The following is a 25,753-nucleotide window of genomic DNA, read 5'->3' as shown; positions in this document are numbered from 1 at the left end:
GTGTTCTGAATGATGAGTGTCTTCATTTGCCTGTGTAATCAATGTGTTTTACAGACACCAAATGGGCCTTTCACACTTGTGGGGCAGTGGGTTCAGAGGGGCCCACCCCAACCCAGTGTAGCAGCTCATATCGGAACAGCAACATCAACGTTACCGTGGCAACCAGAAGCCCATTCAAAGGCATCCAAATCTGGAGGGTGCCGGAGACCGGCAGCTACAGGTAAATCAAAACAATGGCTACATCTCAATAGTGTTAAGTGGCTTCCTTTCATGGTAGTTGTAACATATAGGCTGAATCTCAATAGTCTAAATTGGCTTAATTGCATGATAGCCTTCCCTGTAGCTCAGTTGGTAGAGCATGGTGTTTGCAACACCAGGGTTGTGGGTTCGATTCCCACGGGGGGCCAGCACAGAAAAAAAATGTATGAAATGTATGCATTCACTACTGTAAGTCGCTCTGGATAGGAGCGTCTGCTAAATGACTAAAATGTAAAATGTAAATGTAATAGGTGTAACATACAGTATAGACTGAATCGTGATAGTCTGAATTGGCTTTAACGGTAGGTGTAGCACAGTCTCAATAATCTAAATTGACCTCCTTTCATAGTAGGTGTAACAAAGGGGCTGCATCTCAATAGTCTAATTTGACATCCTTAGGAGAATGTCCAATACAGATTTGCTTTAGACACTCAAGCTGAACCTCGGCAAGACGGAGCTGCTCTTCCTCCCGGGGAAGGACTGCCCGTTCCATGATCTCGCCATCACGGTTGACAACTCCCTTGTGTCCTCCTCCCAGAGTGCTAAGAACCTTGGTGTGACCCTGGACAACACCCTGTTGTTCTCCACTAACATCAAGGCGGTGACCCGATCCTGTAGGTTCATGCTCTACAACATTCGCAGAGTACGACCCTGCCTCACACAGGAAGCGGCGCAGGTCCTAATCCAGGCACTTGTCATCTCCCGTCTGGATTACTGCAACTCGCTGTTGGCTGGGCTCCCTACCTGTGCCATTAAACCCCTACAACTCATCCAGAACGCCGCAGCCCGTCTGGTGTTCAACCTTCCCAAGTTCTCTCACGTCACCCCGCTCCTCCGCTCTCTCCACTGGCTTCCAGTTGAAGCTCGCATCCGCTACAAGACCATGGTGCTTGCCTACGGAGCTGTGAGGGGAACGGCACCTCCGTACCTTCAGGCTCTGATCAGGCCCTACACCCAAACAAGGGCACTGCGTTCATCCACCTCTGGCCTGCTGGCCCCCCTACCTCTGAGGAAGCACAGTTCCCGCTCAGCCCAGTCAAAACTGTTCGCTGCTCTGGCACCCCAATGGTGGAACAAGCTCCCTCACGACGCCAGGACAGCGGACTCAATCACCACCTTCCGGAGACACCTGAAACCCCACCTCTTTAAGGAATACCTAGGATAGGATAAAGTAATCCTTCTAACCCCCCCCCCCTTAAAAGATTTAGATGCACTATTGTAAAGTGGTTGTTCCACTGGATATCATAAGGTGAATGCACCAATTTGTAAGTCGCTCTGGATAAGAGCGTCTGCTAAATGACTTAATTGTAAATGTAAAATGCACAGACACACTATCTCTCTCTCTCTCACTCTCCCTCCCAACCCTCAAGCGGCCTTCAAAGAATCCATAGCCTCGCTCTCTCGTCCACGGACAGCAATCGTCTATCGTTTCCACCTCCTTAAACAAGCGGGGCATTACTGGCTAACCAGAGTCTTTGGGTTAGAGAGTGTGGCTCTAATGGTTAAATAGCATGACTCACACACTTATTACACCCGGCTCCAGTAACCCACAATCACAAGGTGATTAAGAGGCTTCATGTATATATATATATATATATATATATATATATATATATATATATATATCCCTCTCTCTCCCTCTCTCTCTCTCTCTCTCGGCCATCTGTTAATTGCTGCAGATACACTGATATATGCATGTGTATGCCCTCTATATCTGTCTGCACCTCAGGTTGTTCCCTGTGTCAGCATTGATGTCGTTATTTTTTTTCCCCCTGTCCAGACGCTGTTCCTGTTATATTTCATTTTCATGGCCATTGTTTATGAAATGTTCTCCCTGTACCTGCTTCTCGTCTCCAGTGTCGATCCTCACAGAATGCTGACACCACTAAAGGAAGCATCAGGGAGTTTTTGTTTTGGTTGGTGATGTCGGGTCCAGGTGCCGTCGCTGATGGAATCGGGGGTTCCGCTGATGGAACTCGTCAGGCTTCCACGCCTTAGCTGGCTCGAGAGGTCTTCTTGCCTCAGTTGGCGTGGCAGGCGCCCACCCCACATCATACTTCAGCCAGCCCATCAGGCTCCCATGCCTTAGCAAGTTCGTCAGGCTCCCATGCCTCAGCCCGCTCCCGCTCCCCCTCTCTGGCGCTGAATATTGGACTCACCTGGACTCCATTCTTTTGGAGATTACCCCCTCTATATCTGTTTTTTCCCCTGTCCAAACGCTCTTAATATTAACAACATTAAAGATCAGCGCCACTGTTCGCCCACAGCGCCGATGTTATTGATATTGTTTTGTTCATGAAACAGAGAGAAGTATCCAGCAGTGCATATTCTGCTATGCAAGGATGTCAGAGGAATAAAACAGTGTTCATTGTTTGCAGTACCTTATTTGTTGTTGATATATTCTAAACGGCCTTTGCAATTTCACCAATTAAGTATTTTAGCTTTAAAGGTGCAAAATGTAGAAATCGATCTGCCATTACCTGGTTGCAAAAATGTTGTTTATGTGACAAAACAAGTAGAGAGAATCACTCTGAAATATATATACAGTACCAGTCAAAAGTTTGGACACATCTACTCATTCAAGGGTTTTTAAAACTTCTTTGGGATTGGATCCCCTTCCACGGGACAGTTGAGCTAACGTAGGCTAATGTGATTAGCATGAGGTTGTAAGCAACAAGAACATTTCCCAGGATATAGATTTTGGCAGAAAGCTTAAATTCTTGTTAATCTAATTGCACTGTCCAATTTACAGTAGCTATTACAGTGAAAGAATACCATGCTATTGTTTGAGGAGAATGCACATTTTGAACAGAAATGCAATGGTTCATTGGATCAGTCTAAAACATTGCACATACACTGATGCCATCTGGTGGCCAAAATCTAAATTGCACCTGGGCTGGAATAATACATTATGGCCTTTCTCTTCTCAATTAGATTTGGGTATGTCATTTTCGGGCAAAGATATGGTTTCCGGATACTCCCCTAAAGCCCAGCTCATTGGCTATTTAGCTAGCTTTGTTTGACAACAGCCAGTGGAAAATCAGAGCACCAAATTTAAAACAGCTAAAATCTCATAATTCTGTTTTCTCAAACAATCAACTATTTCAAACCATTTTAAAGTTAACTTCTCATTAATCTAACCGCATTGTCTGATTTCAAAAAGGCATAAATTTGATTATGTTAGGACATAAACTTCACAAGAAACACCACACAGCCATTTTCCAAGCAACTAGATGCATCACAAAAACCCAAAACACAGCTAAATGAAGCACTAACCTTTGACGATCTTCATCAGATGACACTCCTAGGACATTATGTTACACAATACATGTATGTTTTGCTCGATAATGTTCATATTTATATCCAAAAACAGCATTTTACATTGGCGTGTAATGTTGAGAAATGTTTTCCCTCCAAACCTTTTGGTGAATCAGCACAATGAGCACACATAGTACGTAAATTCTCATCGTAAACATTGATCAATATAGAAGTGTTATGCACAGAATTATAGATACACTTCTCCTAAATGTAATCGCTTTGTCCGATTTCAAAAAAGGTTTACGGTGAAAGCACAATTTGCAATAATCTGAGTACAGCCCAGATGACACCAACAACAAGCAAACAGAAACCCGCCATTTTGGAGTCAATAACACAAAGAAATTACATTATAAATATTCACTTACCTTTGATTGTCTTCATCAGAAGGCACTCCCAGGAATCCCAGCTCCACAAAATGTTCAATAAAGTTCATATTTAATTCCAAATAATCAATTTTGTTCGCGCGTTAGGTTCACTATCCAAATCCACTACGCGCGTGCTTACTTAGTCCAGACGAAAAGTCAAAAAAGTTATTCTACAGTTTGTAGAAACATGTCAAACGATGCATAGAATCAATCTTTAGGTTGTTTTTATCATATACCTTGAATAAAATTCCAACCGGACCTATCCGTTCTCTTTTGGAGTGAATATGAACTCAGCTCGCTCCCAAGTCATTGTGCGTGACTTGAGCCCATGCCTTATAATGGGACACCAGTTTACCACAGCTGGTATTCCCTTCAAATTCACCATAGAATCTTCAAACACCGTTCTAAAGACTGCTGACATCTAGTGGAAGCTTTAGGAAGTGAAAAATGAACCCTAAGTCACTGTATACAGTCAAGGCAATCACTTGAAAGGACTACAAGCACCAGACTTCCCACTTCCTGCTTGGATTTTTCTCAGGTTTTTGCCTGCCATATGAGTTCTGTTATACTCACAGACACCATTCAAACAGTTTTAGAAACTTCAGAGTGTTTTCTATCCAAATCCACTAATAACATGCATATTCTAATTTCTGGGACAGAGTAGTAACCTGTTTAAATTGGGTACGTTTTTCATCCGGCCATGAAAATACTGCCCCCTAGCCCTAAGAGGTTTTAAGCTTTCAGCCGATATGAGACACTTCTATGTACCGCCATTTGTTTTTACTCTAAAACTGCAATCTTGATATAACGCGCTGAATGATTTACAACTGTCCCGTTGACGGAAAGCCGATCCTTAGGAAAACAATAATAAGAAGAGACTTGTTTGGGCCAAGAAACACTAGCAATGGACATTAGACCAGTGGAAATCTGTCCTTTTGGTCTGATGAGTCCAATTTTTTGATTTTTGGTTCCAACCGCCGTGTCTTTGTGAGATGCAGAGTAGGTGAATGGATGATCTCCACATGTGTGGTTCCCACCATGAAGCATGGTGGAGGAGGTATGATGGTGTGGGGGTGCTTTGCTGGTATCACTGTCTGTGATTTATTTAGAATGTAACCAGTATGGCTACCACAGCATTCTGCAGCGATACGCCATCCCATCTGGTTTGCTCTTAGTGGGGGCTATCATTTGTTTTTCAAGAGGACAATGACCCAACACACCTTCAGGCTGTGTAAAGGCTATTTGACGAAGAAATAGAATGATGGAGTGCTGCATCAGATGACCTGGCCTCCACAATAACCCAACCTCACCCAATTGTGATGGTTTGGGATGAGTTGGACCGCAGAGTAAAGGAAAAGCAGCCAAGAAGTGCTCAGCATATGTGGGAACTCCTTTATGACTGTTGGAAAATCATTCCAGGTGAAGCTGGTTGAGAGAATGCCAAGACTGCAAAAATGTCACCAAGGCAAAGGGTGGCTACTTAGAAGAATCTAAAATCTAAACTGTATTTTGATTTGTTTAACACTTTGGTTACTACATGATTGCATATGTGTTATTTCATAGTTTTGATGTCTTCACTTGTATTTTACAATGTAGAAAATAATACAAATAAAGAAAAACCCTTGAATGAGTAGGTGTGTCCAAACTTTTGACTGGTACTGTATATATAAAGATCGTATTTTCAGTTGTTTGAAGCTGGAGTACATAACCAAAATTAAAAAGACTCAAAAGCTAACCTTAGGGACGGGAAGCATAGAAATAGCGCACATAGAACGGATCTACAGCTTATCAGACTTGGTTTTCTATGGGATGACAGATCTATAACTCACATTTCTATGTACATTTGGTGGGGTAGCACACAACGCTACATGCTAGACCTTTAAGTTAAATTATTTATAATGCCTTATGCACTGGAGGTTCATGCCTTTCCGTTTGTGTGTATGTCCAAAACAGGATCACAGCTTGTGGGGCAGCTGGAGGTCGCAGTGTATTGACCATGGCCAAGTCGCATGGTGTCCAACTCACAGCAGACTTCCTGCTTCAGGAGGGTGAGTTGCTTCACATCCTGGTGGGCCAAAAAGGAGAGGACGCCTGCCCCAATGTGAGTACCATCTTCCCCAAAACTATTCTGAATAAATGTCAAGGCTCAACACTTTCACACTTATGCCCCATCCCAAATCAGTCACTATCTCCTACCTCCTAGGAAGGCACTTAGATCTAAAAGGACTGAGTAGATCCAAAAAACATTTCTCACCCCAGGACACTTCAACTGTTTACTTTTCATGGAAAATTAAGGAAAAAGAGCACTCTGTTTCTGCATCGATCAGAAAGATTTATTGACAGGACAAACCATCACCAGTTAAATGGTTCTGGGTTTATTCATATTTTAGGGGGGGGATGAACTGCGTTTGGGTATACCTTTTTCCAGGACTCTGTAGATCTAAGAGGACTATATCTATAAGAAGGGCCTGATAACTTAGGGGAAAAAACAAATACAATGAAGACAGACCAAGGTAAAACCAGGGTTCTTAGTCCAGTGTATTTGGGGCTATAGTAATGCTTAATTTTGCCTTCTTATAAGCCAGGAGGAATCGTTGCTTTATCACTTATACACCTATACACAATTCTGTCAGATCTTCAGAAGTCCATAAGTATTCTATTATAGACTACAGCATGGCTTGACTCGATCCAAACTGGAAGGTTGAAGTCTCAGGGATACGGCAAAAGGAGAACATCCTCAAAACCCCTCTCACACCATAAGGGAGCACGTTTGAATTGATATCCCATCAATGTCCTTGCCATTTCACCTGTAAACTTTGTTGGAATGAATTTACTCTCATTCCATCATGTTGTTTTTGGCCTCATCCCGGATTTGTCTTGTACTTTGGAGTTCTCAGCCAGGAATCATTTGGAAAATGGTTCAAATATATTGGAGAAAAATGTCAGACAAGGAAAAGCAGAGAGTCATTTGAGGTCTCAGACTCTCAGTTCATTTCTATCAGGTCAATAGTCCCGAAGGGAGTAGATACTCTCAAAGGTGGTTGGTGCGTTTAAAACTGATTAGTTCAGGGTGTTGGTGTGTTCAGTGTTTCTCAAACAGCCTCCCCTTTGTAGGAGTATTAATATCCTTTTAGGCTTTTACACACCACGCACACACGCACACACGCACACACGCACACACACGCACACACGCACACACACACACACACACACACACACACACACACACACACACACACACACACACACACACACACACACACACACACACACACACACACACACACACACACACACACACACACACACACACACACACACACCGGGGTGGCAGGTAGCCTAGGGTTAAGACCATTGGGCCAGTATCCAAAAGTTCACTGGTTCGAATCCCAGAGTCAGCAAGGTGGCAAAATCTGCCGTTCTGCCCTTGAGCAATGCAGTTAACCCCCAACAACTACTCCCCGGGTGCCGATGATGTGGATGTCATTTAAGGCAGCCCCCTGCCTTAAAGTTGGGTTAAATGTGAAGGACACGTTTCAGTTGTATCCCCTTACACACACATACAAACTATATGCCTCAACCCTTGCAGGATGGCAAGAGAAACAGGTGGGGGTTAGGGATAATTCTGTGTGTAATTGAGCTCTCGCTGCTCCCATACTGGCCAAGGTGGATGAAAAGTTTTGGGTTGGAAGGAAGGGGCTGACTTGGCTGTTTGGTTATTAGTACCTGTCCTCAACACCGCTAGTCGTTTGGCTCTCGATACGTCTCTCATTTGTTACAATAGCCCAAGTTGCCGATGGGCAGATTGGGTAGAATAACACACTAGATGCAGTAAAAAGCCTGGTCCCAGATCACTCTGTGCTGTCTTGCCAACTCATATGGTCTTGGTCACATCTGGTTTGGCTGGACAATGACTGTTGAAGTCGGCAAGACGCCACAAACAGACCTGGGAATAGGCTACTAGGATAGTAAAGGCCCAATTCTAACTAAAGATCTGAGCATGGAACTTGACTTTAGCGGATATCTTCCATTGACATCAATGCATGATTTATGAGGAAGTCTGGATTGCACAGACATAGAGTGTCTCAAATTAGTTATTTTGCCCTGAATAAAGAAACCGAGGGATTCACTATTTTTCTATTCTCATTGGTAGACCAACAAGATCCTAAACAAGATCTGTGTGGAGCAGATGCCATTGGAAAACAAGACGCAGGTCAAATGGGGTGGGGGCGGAGGAGGCGGAGGCGGAGCCACCTATGTGTTCAAGGTAAGGAGAGAAGGCCGCGTCCCAATAGTCTTATAAAGCTTTCCCAGTTTTCTTGCCCTCCTTGATCACTGATATGGCTAAAGATGAATTTCATATTGCTTTCAACTGTCAGATATTATATATTTTTTTCACCTTTATTTAACCTGTTAGGGCTAGGGGGCAGTATTGACACGGCTGGATAAAAAACGTACACGATTTAGTCTGGTTACTACTCCTGCCCAGTAACTAGAATATGCATATAATTATTGGCTTTGGATAGAAAACACTCCAAAGTTTCTAAAACTGTTTGAATGGTGTCTGTGAGTATAACAGAACTCATTTGGCAGGTCAAAACCTGAGAAGATTCTGTACAGGAAGTACCCTGTCTGACCATTTCTTGGCCTTCTTTGCCATCTCTATCCATTACAAAGGATCTCTGCTGTTACGTGACACTTCCTACGGCTGCCATAGGCTCTCAGAAGGCGGCAAAAAGCTGAATCGTGGCTTTGCAGGCTCTGGCTGAAAAAAAGTAGCGCGTTTGGGTAGTGGCTGGTTACAGTACTGTGAGACTCAGGCTCGTGCCCGCGTCGACCGAAAGCTTTGTTTTCTTTCCTCTGTTTACCTAAACGGAGATTCCCGGTCGGAATATTATCGCTTTTTTACGAGAAAAATGGCATAAAAATGGATTTTAAACAGCGGTTGACATGCTTCGAAGTACGGTAATGGAATATTTAGAATTTTTTTGTCACGAATTGCGCCATGCTCGTAACCCTGATTTACCATTTCGGATAGTGTCTGGAACGCACGAACAAAACGCCGCTATTTGGATATAACGATGGATTATTTTGGACCAAACCAACATTTGTTATTGAAGTAGCAGTCCTGGGAGTGCATTCTGACGAAGACAACAAAGGTAATCAAACTTTTGTAATAGTAAATCTGACTTTGGTCAGGGCTAAACTTGGTCGCTGTCTAAATGGCTAGCCGTGATGGCTGGGCTATCTACTGAGAATATTGCAAAATGTGCTTTCACCGAAAAGCTATTTTAAAATCGGACACCTCGATTGCACAAAGGAGTTCTGTATCTATAATTCTTAAAATAATTGCTATGTTTTTTGTGAACGTTTATCGTGAGTAATTTAGTAAATTGTTAGTAGATTCCCCGGAAGTTTGCGGGGGGTATGCTAGTTCTGAACGTCACATGCTAATGTAAAAATCTGGTTTTTGATATAAATATGAACTTGATTGAACAAAACATGCATGTATTGTATAACATAATGTCCTAGGATTGTCATCTGATGAAGATCATCAAAGGTTAGTGCTGCATTTAGCTGTCTTCTGGGTTTATGTGACATTATATGCGAGCTTGAAAAATGGGTGTCTGATTATTTCTGGCTGGGTACTCTGCTGACATAATCTAATGTTTTGCTTTCGTTGTAAAGCCTTTTTGAAATCGGACAGTGTGGTTAGATTAACGAGAGTCTTGTCTTTAAAATGCTGTAAAATAGTCATATGTTTGAGAAATTGAAGTAATAGTATTTCTAAGGTATTTGAAAATCGCGCCACGGGATTCAACTGGCTGTTGCGTAGGTGGGACGAATTCATCCCGCCTCGCCCAGAGAGGTTAACCAGGTAGGCTAGTTGTGAACAAGTTCTCATTTGCAACTGCGACATGGCCAAGAAAAAGCATAGCAATTCGACACATACAACAACACAGAGTTACACATGGAATAAACAAAACATAAGTCAATAATACAGTAGAAAAAAGAAAACAAAAAGTCTATATACAGTGAGTGCAAATGAGGTAAGATAAGGGAGTTAAGGCAATAAATATGCCATAGTGGCGAAGTAATTACAATATAGCAATTAAACACTGGAATGGTAGATGTGCAGAAGATGAATGTGCAAGTAGAGATACTGGGGTGCAAAGGAGCAAGATAAATAAATAAATACAGTATGGGGATGAGGTAGATAGATGGGCTGTTTACAGATGGGCTATGTACAGGTGCAGTGATCTATGAGCTGCTCTGACAGCTGGCGCTGTCAGAAGCTAGTGAGGGAGATATGAGTATCCAGCTTCAGTGATTTTTGCAGTTCATTCCAGTCATTGGCAGCAGAGAACTGGAAGGAAAGGCGACCAAAGGAGGAATTGGCTTTGGGGGTGACCAGTGACATATACCTGCTGCAGCGCGTGCTATGAGTGGGTGCTGCTATGGTGACCAGTGAGCTGAGATTGCTCTGCTAGGCTTTACCTAGCAGAGACTTGTAGATAACCTGTAGCCAGTGGGTTTGGTGATGAGTATGAAGCGAGGGCCAACCAACGAGATCGTACAGGTCGCAGTGGTGGGTAGTGTATGGGGCTTTGGTGACAAAATGGATGGCACAGTGATAGACTGCATCCAATTTGTTGAGTAGAGTGTTGGAGGCTATTTTATAGATGACATCGCCGAAGTTGAGGATCGGTAGGATGGTCAGTTTTACGAGGGTATGTTTGGCAGCATGAGTGAAGGATGCTTTGTTGCGATATAGGAAGCCGATTCTAGATTACTTTTTGTATTGGAGATACTTAATGTGAGTCTGGAAGGAGAGTTTACAGTCTAACCAGACACCTAGGTATTTTTTGTTGTCCACGTATAGAAAGTCAGAGCCGTCCAGAGTAGTGATGCTGGACGGGCAGGGAGGTGCAGGCAGTGATCGATTGAATAGCATGCATTTAGTTTTACTTGCATTTAAGAGCAGTTGGAGGCCACGGAAGGAGACTTGAATGGCATTGAAGCTCGTCTGGAGGTTTGTTAACACAGTGTCCAAAGAGGTGCCAGAAGTATACAGAATGGTGTCGTCTGCTTAGAAAAGGATCAGAGAATCACCAGCAGCAAGAGCGACATCATTGATGTATACAGAGAAGAGAGTCGGCCCGAGATTGAACCCTGTGGCACCCCCATAGAGACTGCCAGAGGTCCGGACAACAAGCCCTCCGAATTGACACACTGAACTCTATCAGAGAAGTAGTTGGTAAACCAGGTGAGGCAATCATTTGAAAAACCAAGGCTGTCGAGTCTGCCAATAAGAATGGGGTGATTGACAGAGTCGAAAGCCTTGGCCAGGTCGATGAATACGGTGCAACAGTAATGTCTCTTATCGATGGTGGTTATGTCGTTTAGGACCTTGAGCTTGGCTGAGGTGCACCCATGACCAGCTCTGAAACCAGATTGCATAGCGGAGAAGGTACGGTGGGATTCAAAATGGTCGGTAATCTGTTTGTTAACTTGGCTTTCGAAGACCTTAGAAAGACAGGGTAGGATAGATATAGGTCTGTAGCAGTTTGGGTCTAGAGTGTCACCCACTTTGAAGAAGGGGATGACCGCGGCAGCTTTCCAATCTTTGGGAATCTCAGTTGATACGAAAGAGAGGTTGAACAGGCTAGTAGTAGGGGTTGCAACAATTTCGGCAGATAATTTAGGAAAGAGAGGGTCCAGATTGTCTACCCCGGCTAATTTGAAGGGGTGGAAGGAAGGAAGGAATCTGATGAGGAACATTAGTTAGGAAAATATATTAAAGGAAGGGGGATAATAGATGATTTAGATTTATGAATATGTTTTTTGTTTTTTTTACTCCTAAGTCCTTCAGCTGTTCCTTTTTAATTGAAGCTGGGCTGAAGCGGGTCAAAACACACATACATTAAATGTATAATATATGCTAGAGCAGGTGTATTGAAGTATTATTTGTTACGGTCACACAAATTTCCTGGTTGGCAAAGTTCCAGATGAATATTGTCATTTATCGGCGTAGTAACAAACCCCCACCTCGCAACCCATGCGGATCAAAACTGTTCACACCCAGGGCCTCCCGGGTGGCGTAGCGGTCTAAGGCACTGCGTCGCAGTGCTGAGGCATCGCTACAGTGTCGGTTCGATCCTAGGCTGTGTCACAGCTGGCCTTGACACAGCCTGACCGTGCGCCACATAGGGTGGCTCACAACTGGCCCAGCGTCATCCTGGTTAGGGGATGGTTTTTCTGGGGGGGATCTCATTATGCTCTAGAGACTCCTTGTGGCAGGCCGAAGCCTGCAAGCTGACTTTGTATGGTGTTTCCTCCAACACATTGGTTCGGCTTGCTTCCGGGTTAACCTCTTACATCTAGACGTTCCGCTAGCGGAACACCTGCTCCAATATCCAATGATGGGCGTGGCGCGAAATACAAACTCCTCTAAAATCCGAAAACTTCCATTTTTCAAACATATGACTATTTTACAGCATTTTAAAGACAAGACTCTCGTTAATCTAACCACACTGTCCGATTTCAAAAAGCCTTTACAACGAAAGCAAAACATTAGATTATGTCAGCAGAGTACCCAGCCAGAAATAATCAGACACCCATTTTTCAAGCTAGCATATAATGTCACAAAAAACAAAACCACAGCTAAATGCAGCACTAACCTTTGATGATCTTCATCAGATGACAACCCTAGGACATTATGTTATACAATGCATGCATGTTTTGTTTAATCAAGTTCATATTTATATCAAAAACCAGCTTTTTTACATTAGCATGTGTCGTTCAGAACTAGCATACCCCCCGCAAACATCCGGTGAATTTACTAAATTACTCACGATAAACGTTCACAAAAAACATAACAATTATTTTAAGAATTATAGATACAGAACTCCTCTATGCACTCGATATGTCCGATTTTAAAATAGCTTTTCGGTGAAAGCACATTTTGCAATATTCTCAGTAGATAGCCCAGCCATCACGGCTAGCCATTTAGACACCGACCAAGTTTAGCCCTGACCAAACTCCGATTTACTATTACAAAAGTTTGATTACCTTTGGTGGTCTTCGTCAGAATGCACTCCCAGGACAGCTACTTCAATAACAAATGTTGGTTTGGTTCAAAATAATCCATCGTTATATCCAAATAGCGGCGTTTTGTTCGTGCGTTCAAGACACTATCCGAAGTGTAAATAAGGGTCACGAGCATGGCGCAATTCGTGACAAAAGATTTCTAAATATTCCATCACCATACTTCGAAGCATGTCAACCGCTGTTTAAAATCAATTTTTATGCCATTTTTCTCGTAAAAAAGCGAGCTGTGAAAATACTGCCCCCTAGCCATAACAGGTTAAGAGAGCAGTGTGTTAAGGAGCACTGCGCCTAGGCAGTTCATGTTTCGGAGGATGCATAAGGCTCGACCTTTGCCTCTCCTTTGCCTTGATGACAAAACAAATGATAGTCCCACTAAGTGCAAACCAGATGGGGTGGTGTAACGCTGCAGAATGCTGTGGTAGCCATGCTGTTTAAGTGTGCCTTGAATTCTAAATGAAATCACTGACACTATCACCAGCAAATTACTCCCACAACATCACACCTGCTCCAAGCTTCACTTTCAAAGTTAATCCATTCACTTACTCTGCGTCTCACAAAGACACGGCGGCTGGAACCAAAAATCTCAAATTATTACTCATCAGACCAAAAGAAAGATTTCCGGCAGTCGAATGTTCATTACTCGTGTTTCTTGGCCCAAGCAAGTCTCTTCTTCTTATTGGTGTTCTTTAGTAGTGGTTTCTTTGCAGCAATTCGACCATGAAGGCCTGATTCACACAGTCTCCTCTTAACAGTTGATGTTGAGATGTGTCTGTTAATTGAACTCTGTAAAAGCATTTATTTGGGCTGCAATTTCTGAGGCTGGTAACTCTAATGAACTTATCCTCTGCAGCAGAGGTAACTCTGGGTCTTACTTTCCTGTGGCGGTACTCATGAGGGACAGTTTCATCATAGCGCTTGATGGTTTTTGCGACTGCACTTGAAGAAACGTTCAAAGTTTTAGAAATTTTCCGGATTGACTAACCTTTATGTCTTAAAGTAATGACGGACTGTCGCTTCTCTTTGCTTATTTGAGCTGTTCTTGCCATAATATGGGCTTGGTCTTCTGTAAACCACCCCTATCTTGTCACAACACAACTGATTGGCTCAAATGTATTAAGTAGAAAAGTAGAAAGGTAATTCCAGAAATTAACTTTTAACAAGGAACACCTGTTAATTGAAGTGCATTCCAGGTGAATACCTCACGAAGCTGGCTGAGTGTCACGGTTGTCGTAGGAAGGAGCGGACCAAAGTGCAGCGTGATTATCGTTCCACATTTTATTTTCACTGTGAAACTATGCAATACATATAAATAAACTGAATAACAAAACAACAAACCGTGACGCAGAGGTGAAACATGCACTAACTCAAAGACAATCTCCCACAAACCCAGGTGGGAAAAACACCTACTTAAGTATGATCTCCAATTAGAGACAACGAGGACCAGCTGCCTCTAATTGGAGATAATCCCAAGCAAAACCCAACATAGAAATACAAAACTAGAACATAACAACATAGAAAAACGAAACTAGAAAAAACCCCTGTCACACCCTGACCTACTCTACCATAGAAAATACCAGCTTTCTATGGTCAGGACGTGGCACTGAGGGAATGCCAAGAGTGTGCAAAGCTGTCATCAAGGTAAAGGGTGGCTACTTTGAAAAATCTCAAATATATTTGTTTAACACTTTTTTGGTTACTACATGATTCCAATATTTCATAGTTTTGATGTCTTCACTATTATTCGACAATGTAGAAAATAGTAAAAAAATACATTTTAAAAAACTTGAATGAGTAGGTGTGTCCAAACTTTTGACTGGTACTATATATATATATATATATATATATATATATATATATATATATATATATATATATATATATATATATATATATATATATATATATATATATATATGTGTATATGTATAAAGATTAAGTAGAATAACACACTAGATGCAGTAAAATGCCTAACCTGGTCCCAGATTTCCTGTTCACACCCCTCTTATTGGCAGATAGAACAATTTACAGTTTCCAAGCTAATTTCCTGCAATTCTGCACGTTTTGCCAGTTTCAAAGCTCTTTTCCTGCAATTTACACATTTTGCCATGGGCCGGAGAGAAAATATTGCAGTTTTAAAGTTAATTTCCTGCAATTCTACACATTTTGCCATACCTTATGTGTGATCTTATGATACCAGGGATCAAATGGGTTCCTATTATTTATTTCTTTATTTTTGTCAGTCCGTCTGTTGAGTATGGCTCTGCTAGTGGTGGATAACGTCACACTGACAAATTTGCCATGGTAACAGGTGCAGAGGGGTGTCCACATCCCCCTGATCATCGCAGGTGGGGGTGGGGGACGTGGGTACAGCAGCCAATCGGACAGCCAGGATGAGTTGATGGACGACCCCAAAGTACCAGGGCGCAACGGGAAGTCTGGAGCAGCAGGTAAAACACTGTGTGTATTGTGAAGAACTGCTTGACTATATGTGTGTTTCCATGTGCGTGCGCCAGACCTGGGATGTCTATAGTTGTAACTATGGTTTGTGGAAAGTAACAACATTTCGGGGGGATCGAAGTTACTTTGGAGATGACTACAACAAACAATTACAACTTAAAACTATTTGAATACATATCTGAGAAAGCAACTACTCTTTCAAACTATTTGAATACAGATCTCAAGAAGTGACAACTTTTCTGAAAGTATTGGATTGGCTGCCATCTACTAATGCAGGGCTGTATCTAGAACGGCTTGTTGAAGATATACATATAATGAGTAGAGCACACAATGACCTATACTATTCCAATCTATCTGACAGTCATACAGTATTTGATCTACACAATACATTTGTATCTGAACATTCTGTAAATGTCCATTCTTCTGAATGTCCACTGACCCAGGTGTACATAATCAAGTCAAACCAACTAACCAATGATATGTTGTACAGATAAATAAGTTTTGTTGCTCAACTACTGTATGATTCAACATGCCACTGAAAAGGTAAAAAGCTGAAATTTATTTTATGATACCTGAAAATACTGCAGAGTAATTCAAAGCCCATTGCAAACAGCAAGTTGGATGATTACATAGCAAATTTTCCAGTGGTAAAACAAATAATAACACAGGTGGACTTATATAGACACCGGAACAGTAACTTAATGCACTGCTTAATTTAAAGCCTCATCATATACAGTATTTCCCAGAGTGCTTTGCCATTCAAGTAAATTGTAGAGTTACCACCCATGACTGTAGTTGTTAGTGACAAATACAAATGGTTGTTGCATTCATACATTTTCAGTCCTATGGACTTCACCAAGTGAGATCCTAAGTGATTATGTTATCATAAAATAATATATAATTTAACACAATAGCATATGTATTTCATAAGGCCTTATTTTGAGGGCCTATTTTTTGCCTAATACAGGGGCCTGAAACTCATACACATCACTTTGAAACAAAACCATGCCCATCATTATAATATTTCCGAAGTATGCTCTATTCCAGGTGAATTTTTTAAATGTATTATTTTTTTGTTTCAATATCTATGTTTGATTGATTACTCTTATGCTACACAAAGATAAATAACATAAATTTTTCTAAACTAATCCAATCAGTTAGATTTTTTGCGCTTGTTACAGTTTATGTAATAGATTATGCTATTATAAAGCAACTTCCAGAGTTCTATGTAACAACAATGTTGTTATTGTAATAATCACAAAGTTATTATAACTATATATTGTCACGACTTCCACCGAAGTCGGCTCCTCTCCTTGTTCGGGCGGCGTTTGGCGGTCACCGTCACCGGCTTTCTAGCCATCGCCGCTCCATTTCTCATGTATCCATTTGTTTTGCCTTGTTCCCTGCACACCTGGTTTTCATTCCCTAATTACACTGAATGTATTTAGTCCTCTGTTCCCCTCCATGTCTTTGTGTGTAATTGTTTCTTGTTATGAGGGTATTGTCAGGCGCTATACTTTTGTTAAGTTCCGTGTTTTTTGGCACACTAATATTGTTATGTGTTGTCATTTTTTGACCGGAATTAAAGTGCGTCTATTTACTACATTCTGATCTCCTGCACCTGACTTTGCCTCCGTACACACCCTTGACATATATTAACTTGTTATCAAGTGTTACTGTATTATGTCTCACTTATGAAAATACACTGAGTATACCAAACATTAGGAACATCTTCCTAATATTGATTTGCACCCCGTATTGCTCTCAGAACAGACTCAATTTGTGAAGGTCTCAATAGCGTTCCACAGGCATGCTGGCCCATATTGACTCCAATGCTTCCCACAGTTGTGTCAAGTTGCCGGATGTCCTTTGGGTGGTGGACCATTCTTGATACACACAGTAAACTGTTGATCGTGAAAAACCCAGCAGTGTTGCAGTTCTTGAATACAAACCTGTACGCCTGGCACCTACTACCATACCCTGTTCAAAGGAATTTAAATCTTGTGTCTTGCCCATTCACCCTAGGAATAGCACAAATACACAATCCATGTCTCAACTGTCTCAAATCTTAAAAATAATTATTTAATCTGTCTCCTCCCCTTCACCATATTGCCACTCCTATTTGCCATATCTTCAATTCAAGCCTACTAGAAAGTGTGTGCCCTCAGGCCTGGAGGAATGCAAAATAATAGTAAAGCCCCCTTTACTGGCTCAAATATCTGACCAATTTGCCTGTTACCAACCCTTAGTAAACTTTTGACCAGATACAATGCTATTTTACAGTAAACAAATTGACAACAGACTTTCAGCACGCTTATAGGGAAGAACATCAAATCAAATTGTATTTGTCACATGCGCCGAATACAACAGGTGTAGACCTTACAGTGAAATGCTTCCTTACAAGCCCTTAACCAACAATACCTAAAATACCTTACAAGCCCTTAACTAAAAAATAAGAAATAAAAGTAACAAATAATTAAAGATCAGCAGTAAAATAACAATGGCAAGGCTATATACAGGGTTACCAGTACAGAGTCAATGTGCGGGGGCACCGGTTAGTCGAGGGAATTGAGGTAATATATACATGTGGGTAGAGTTATTAAAGTGACTTATGCGTAGATAATAACAGAGAGTAGCAGCAGCGTCAAAGGGGGAGGGGGGGTGGGGCAATGGAAATAGTCTGGGTAGCCATTTGATTAGATGTTCAGTAGTCTTATGGCTTGAGGGTAGAAGCTGTTTAGAAGCCTTTTGGACCTAGACTTGGTGCTCCGGTACCGCTTGCCGCACGGTAGCAGAGAGAACCGTCCATGACTAGGGTGGCTGGAGTCTTTGGCAATTTTTAGGAACTTCCTCTGACACCGCCTGGTATAGAGGTCCAGGATGGCAGGAAGCTTGGCCCCAGTAATGTACTGGGCCGTACGCATTACCTTCTGTAGTGTATTGCGGTCGGAGGCCGACCCATGCCAAATCTTTTCAGTCTCCTGTGGGGAATAGGTTTTGTCGTGCCCTCTTCACAACTGTCTTGGTGTGCTTGGACCAATTTAGTTTGTTAGTGATGTGGACATCAAGGAACTTGAAGCTCTCAACCTGCTCCACTACAGCCCCGTAGATGAGAATGGGGGCATGCTTTTCCTGTAGTCCACAATCATCTCCTTTGTCTTGATCACGTTGAGGGAGAGGTTGTTGTCCTGGCACCACATGGCCAGGTCTCTGACCTCCTGCCTATAGGCTGTCTCGTCTTTGTCTGTGATCAGGCCTACCACTGTTGTGTCATCGGCAAACGTAATGATGGTGTTGGATTTGTGCCTGGCCGTGCAGTCATGAATGAACAGGGAGTACAGGATCGGACTGAGCATGCACCCCTGAGGGGCACCTGTGTTGAGGATCAGCGTGGTGGATGTGTCGTTACCTACCCATACCACCTGGGGGTGGCCCATCATGAAGTCCAGGATCCAATTGCAGAGGGAGGTGTTTAGTCCCAGGGTCCTTAGCTTAGTGATGAGCTTTGAGGGCACTATGGTGTTGAATGCTGAGCTGTAGTCAATGAATAGCATTCTCACATAGGTGTTCCTTTTGTCCAGGTGTGAAAGGGCCGTGTGGAGTGCAATAGAGATTTAATCTTTTGTGGATCTGTTGGGGCAGTATGCAAATTGGAGTGGGTCTAGGCTTTCTGCGATAATGGTGTTGATGTGAGCCATGACCAGCCTTTCAAAGCACTTCATGGCTACAGATGTGAGTGCTATGGTTTGGTAGTCATTTAGGCAGGTTAGCTTAGTGTTCTTGGGCACAGGGACTATGGTGGTCTGCTTGAAACATGTTGATATTACAGACTCGGACAGGGAGAGGTTGAAAATGTCAATGAAGACACTTGCCAGTTGGTCAGCGCATGCTCGGAGTACACTTACTGGTAATCCGTCTGGCCCTGCAGCCTTGTGAATGTTGACCTGTTTAAAGGTCTTACTCATATCGGCTGCGGAGTCGCGGAACAGCTGATTCGCTCATGCATGTTTCAGTGTTACTTGCCTCAAAGTGGGCATAGAAGTTATTTAGTTCGTCTGGTAGACTCGTGTCACTGGGCAGCTCTCGGCTGTGCTTCCCTTTGTAGGGGAAGGCGAGGGAGAGCTTTGTACGCATCTCTGTGTGTGGAGTAAAGATGGTCTAGAGTTTATTTCCCTCTGTTTGTACATTTAACATGCTGGTAGAAATTAGATAAAACAGATTTAAGTTTCCCTGCATTAAAGTGCCAGGCCACTAGGAGCGTCGCCACTGGATGATCATTTTCCTGTTTAGTTATGGCGGTATACAGCTCATTGAGTGCGGTCTTAGTGCAGCATCGGTCTGTGGTGGTATGGAGACAGCTACGAAAAATACAGATCAAAACTCTCTAGGTAGATGGTGTTGTCTACAGCTTATCATGAGATACTCTACCTCAAGCGATCAAAACCTTGAGACTTCCATGCACCAGCTGTTGTTTACAAATATGCATAGACAGCCACCCCTTGTCTTACCAGAGGCTGCTGTTCTATCCTGCCGTTATAGTGTACAACCCGCCAGCTGTATGTTATTCATGTCGTTGTTCAGCCACGACTCTGTGAAACATAAGATGTTATAGTTTTTAATGTCCTATTAGTAAGATATACGTGCTTTTAGTTTGTCTAATTTATTATCCAGCGATTGTACGTTGGCCAATAGTACGGATGGCAAAGGCAGGTTATCCACTTGTTGTCGGATCCTCACAAGGTACCCCGATCTCTTTTCTCGATACCTCTTCCATCTTTTTCTTCTGCAAATGATGGGGATGAAGGCCTGTTCGGGTGTCTGGAGTAAATCCCTCTCGTCTGACTCATTAAAAAGATAAATTCTTTGTCCAGCTCAAGGTGTGTAATCGCTGTTCTGATTCCCAGAAGCTCTTTTCAGTCATAAGAGACGTTAGCAGCAACATTATGTACAAAAAAATTGAAAAAACTAACAAAATAGCACAGTTGGTTAAGCATCCCTAAAACAGCAGCCATCCCCTCCAGCAGCCATCCCCTCCGGCGCCATCTTCGACATTCAACAAGCACAGCACTTACACAAATGACTGATGATTGGCTGAGAGAAATTGATGATCAAAAGGTTGTGGGGGCTTGTTTGTTAGACTTCAGTGCGGCTTTTGACATTATTGATCATAGTCTGCCGCTAGATAAATGTATGTGTTAATGCTTTACACTCCCTGCTATATTGTAGATAAAGATACCTGTCTAACAACACAGATAGTGTTCTTTAATGGATGCCTCTCCAACATAATCCAGGTAGAATTAGAAATTCCCCACGGCAGCTTTCTAGGCCCCTTTCTTTTTTCTTTCTTTACTAACGACATGCCACTGGCTTTGTGATGACTCAACACTATAGATGTCAGCTACTACAGCGACTGAAATGACTGAAACACTTAACAAAGAGCACCAGGTAGTTTCAGAACGGGTGGAAAGGAATAAGTTAGTCCTAAATATTCCAAAACTATAAGCATTGTATTTGGAACAAATCATTCACTAAACCCTAAACCTCAACTAAATATTGTAATAAATTATGTGGAAGCTTTGAGTAACACTGGATTTTAAACTGTCATGGTCAAAACATTTTGATACACCAGCAGCTAAGATGGGGAGAAGTATGCCCATAATAAAGAGCTGCTCTACCTTCCTAACAGCACTATCAACAAGGCAGGTCCTACGGTCCCTAGTTTTGTCACACCTGGACTACTGTTCAGTGGTGTGGTCAGGTGCCACAAAGAGGGACTTAGGAAAATTGTAATTGGCTCAATTGGATGTACACAGACAGCTACCATTAATAATACATCTCCTGGCTCAAAGTGGAGGAGAGACTGACTTCATCACTACCTGTACTTGTGAGACGTATTGACGTGTTGAATATACCAAGCCGTCTGTTTGAGCTACTAGCACACAGCTCAGACACCCATGCATACGCCACAAGACATGCCACCAGAGGTCTCTTCACAGTCCCCAAGTCCAGAACAGTCTATGGGAGGCGCACAGTAGTACATAATGCCATGAATACATACTCTATTCCACATTAAGTAACTCATGCAAGCAGTACAATTTTATTTAAAAACAGATAAAAAAGACCTTATGGAACAGCGGGACTGTGAAGCAACACAAACATAGGCACATACACATTCAGTTGAAGTCGGAAGTTTACATACACTTTAGCCGAATACATTTAAACTCAGTCTTTCACAATTCCAGACATTTAATCCTAGTAAAAAATCCCTGTTTTAGGTCAGTTAGGATCACCACTTTATTTTAAGAATGTGAAATGTCAAAATAATAGTAACGAGAATAATTTTTTTCAGCTTTTATTTCTTTCATCAGATTCCCAGTGGGGCAGAAGTTACATACACTCAATTAGTATTTGGTAGCATTGCCTTTAAATTGTTTAACTTTGGTCAAACGTTTCGGGTAGCCTTCCACAAGCTTCCCAAAATAAGTTGGGTGAATTTTGGCCCATTCCTCCTGACAGAGCTGGTGTAACTGAGTCAGATTTGTAGGCCTCCTTGCTCCTTGCATACTCTTTTTCAGTTCTGCCAAAAAATGTTCTATGGGATTGAGGTCAGGGCTTTGTGATGGCCACTCCAATACCTTGACTTTGTTGTCCTTAAAACTTCTTTGGGATAGGGGGCAGTATTTTCACGTACAGATGAAAAGCGTGCCCAAAGTAAACTGCCTGTTACTCAGGCCCAGAAGCTAGGATATGCATATGCATGGTAGTATTGGCATAGAAAACACTCTAAAGTTTCTAAAACTAATAAAATAATGTCTGTGAGTATAATAGAACTGATTTGGCAGGCAAAAACCCGATCACAATCCATCTTGGGAAATTCGTTTGGGGGGTCATTGTGTTTTCCAATGCTTTTCTATGGGAAACCTGATTTATTAGGGCCCAGATCCTATGGCTTCCACTAGATGTCAACAGTCTTTAGAAATTGTTCGATGTTTTTCTTTTGAGAAATGAAGAAGTAGTGCTATTCTTTCTACGTGTCACTCATCAGGTCTCTAGTATTTTGGTGCGCGTGTACAAGAGCGCCCTCCGTGTTGTTTTCATTCAGTATTGGAAACTGTTTATCCCATCTTAAATTTTATTGATTATTTACATTTTAGCGTACCTGAGGTTGGATTAATAACATTGTTTGAAATGTTTGGACCAAGTTTACAGGTAAGTTATTAGATACTTTGTAGTCATGTTGGGCGAGTTGGAACCGGTGTATTTCTGAATCAAACGCGTCAAATAAATGGACATTTTGGGGATATAAAGAAGGAATTTATCGAACAAAATGACCATTCATTGTGTCACTGAGACATTTGGGATTGCAAAAAGAAGAAGATCTTCAAAGGTAAGGCATTTATTATTTTGTTATTTCTGACTTTTGTGTCGCACCTGTCAGACGGTTGCTAGGAGTGGTGGTAGGAGTCAGGCGCAGAGAGCAGAGGTACGGAACTTTGTGTTTATTTAAATAAAAAAAACACAACACGATCGACGCCAACACAAACGGCGTGGAAAAAATGCCAAGTGCCCAAAACAGGTGCACAGCCAGCATACAATATTACAGTCGTAAATCGGCAGCACATCCAACTACAAAAACACAACCTGACGCTAAAATAATCCCGCACAACACTGGGCGGGCTAACCAGGCTTAAATAACCAAAATCAAAAGACAAATGAGGAACAGGTGCAAACAATAAGACATACCAAACGAAAAGGAAAAAGGGATCAGCGGTGGCTAGTAGGTCGGTGACGACGACCGGCCGAGCGCCGCCCGAGCAGGCACGGGAGCCACCTTCGGTGGGATTCGTGACAGCACCTGTCTGGTTGAAAAATTATTTTCATGTGTTTGTATGCGGGGTGCTGTCCTCAGATAATCGCATGGTGTGCTTTCGCCAAAAAACCTTTTTGAAATCTGACACAGCGGCTGGATTAACAAGAGGTTAAGCTTTATTTTGATGTATTACACTTATATTTTCGTGAATGTTGAATATTTATATTTCTGGTGTTTGAATTTGGCGCTCTGCAATTTCACTGGATGTTGTCAAATCTATCCCACTAATGGGATGGGCGCTTTAAGGGATCCCTAAGAGGGTTTAAGCCATTTTGCCGCAACTTTGAAAGTATGCTTGGGGTCATTTTCCATTTGAAAGACGCATTTGCGACCAAGCTTTAACCCCCTGACTGATGTCTTGAGATGTCGCTTCAATATATCCACATAATTTTCCTACCTCATGATGCCATCTATTTTCTGAAGTGCACCGGTCCGTCCTGCAGAAAAGCACCCCACAACATGATGCTGCCACCTCCATGCTTGAAGGTTGGGATGGTGTTCTTCAGCCTGCAAGCCTCCCCCTTTTTCCTCCAAACATAACGATGGTCATTATGGCCAAACAGTTCTATTTTTGTTTCATCAGACCAGAGGACATATCTCCAAAAAGTACGATCTTTGTCCCCATGTGCAGTTGCAAACAGTAGTCTGGCTTTTTATGGCGGTTTTGGAGCAGTGGCTTCCTCCTTGCTGAGCGGCCTTTCAGGTTATGTCGATATAGGACTCGTTTTACTGTGGATATAGATACTTTTGTACCTGTTTCCTCCAGCATCTTCACAAGGTCCTTTGCTGTTGTTCTGGGATTGATTTGCACTTTTCGCACCAAAGTGCGTTCATCTCTAGGAGACAGAACGCATCTCTTTCCTGAGCGGCATGATGGCTATGTGGTCCCATGGTGTTTATACTTGCGTACTATTGTTTGTACAGATGAACGTGGTACCTTCAGGTGTTTGGAAATTGCTCCCAAGGATGAACCAGACTTGTGGAGGTCTACAATTATTTTTCTGAGGTCTTGGCTGATTTCTTTTGATTTCCCATGATGTCAAGCAAAGAGGCACTGAGTTTGAAGGTAGGCCTTGAAATACATCCACAGGTACACCTCTAATTGACTCAAATTATTTAAATTAGCCTATCAGACGCTTCTAATGTCATTACATAATTTTGGGGATTTTTCCAAGCTGTTTAAAGGCACAGTCAACTTAGTGTATGTAAACGTCTGACCCACTGGAATTGCGATACAGTGAATTATAAGTGAAATAATCTGTCTGTAAACAATTGTTGGAAAAATGACTTGTGGCATGCACAAAGTAGATGTCCTAACCGACTTGCCAAAACTATAGTTTGTTAACAAGAAATGTGTGGAGTGGTTGAAAAACGAGTTTTAATGACTCCAACCTATGTGTATGTAAACTTCCGACTTCAACTGTACGTAGGCATAGGTATACACACACATATAAAATATGCACTAAACACACACTTACACATGGATTTTGTGTTGTAGATATGTGGTGGTGGAGTAGGGGTCTCAGGGCACACACTTAGTGTGCTGTAAAATCTGTTGTGAATGTATTGTAATGTTTTTAAATTGTATAATTGCCTTGATTTTGCTGGACTCCAGGAAGAGTAGCTTCTGGGGATCCATAATAAATACACATCTACACTGATTGAAGTGTATTTAACAAGTGACACCAATACGGAATCATAGTTTTCACCTGGATTCACCTGGTCAGTCTATGGCATGAAAAGAGCAGTTATTCTCAATGTTTTGTATCCTCAGTGTATGTGTTACGACATTTTGAAGCTGCAAAATTGGTCTTTTCTAATGTTGAGGTGATTCCATGTCCCTCATGCATTTATTCTAGCTATAGGATATTTTAAGATGAACGTCTAGGAGCCCTCCAAACCATGTATTTCATACACCGAACAAAAAATGAAACACAAATTGCAACAATTTCAACGATTCTACTGAATTACAGTTCGTATAAGGAAATCAGTCATTTGAAATATATTAATTAGGCCCTAATGTATGGATTTCACACTACTGGGCAGAGGCACAGCCATGAATGTGCCTGGGAGGGCTTAGGCCCACCCACTTGGGAGCCAGGCCCAGCCAATCAGAATATGTTTTTCCCCACAAAAGGGCTTGATTACAGATGACATAAATACTCCTCAGTTTCATCAGCTGTCCGGGTGGCTGGTCTCATACGATCCCACCGGTGAATAAGCTAGATGTGGCCTTGTGTCACCAGCACAACGTGCACCTGTGTAATGATCATTCTGTTTAATCAGCTTCTTGATATGCCACACCTGTCAGGTGGATGGATTGTCTTGGAAATGGAGAAATGCTCACTAACAGGGATGTAAACAAATTTGTGCA

At 42.2% G+C, this 25,753-nt stretch overlaps 1 protein-coding gene across 1 annotated transcript in view; it reads left to right on the top strand.

The window, feature by feature from the left end:
* Positions 1-25,753, top strand: part of LOC106562017 (ALK tyrosine kinase receptor) — a 182,588-nt gene that overhangs the window by 93,185 nt on the left and 63,650 nt on the right. Inside the window, exons 8-11 of the mRNA XM_045688931.2 lie at positions 55-220; positions 5,895-6,042; positions 8,095-8,208; positions 15,361-15,499. Coding sequence (XP_045544887.2) covers positions 55-220; positions 5,895-6,042; positions 8,095-8,208; positions 15,361-15,499 — 567 coding nt within the window. The remainder of the gene's footprint in view (positions 1-54; positions 221-5,894; positions 6,043-8,094; positions 8,209-15,360; positions 15,500-25,753) is intronic.

This window comes from Salmo salar, chromosome 11, assembly GCF_965601325.2.
Source record: "Salmo salar chromosome 11, fSalSal1, whole genome shotgun sequence".
Taxonomy (NCBI): Eukaryota; Metazoa; Chordata; class Actinopteri; order Salmoniformes; family Salmonidae; genus Salmo; species Salmo salar.
This window is presented reverse-complemented; position numbering and strand designations above follow the sequence as displayed.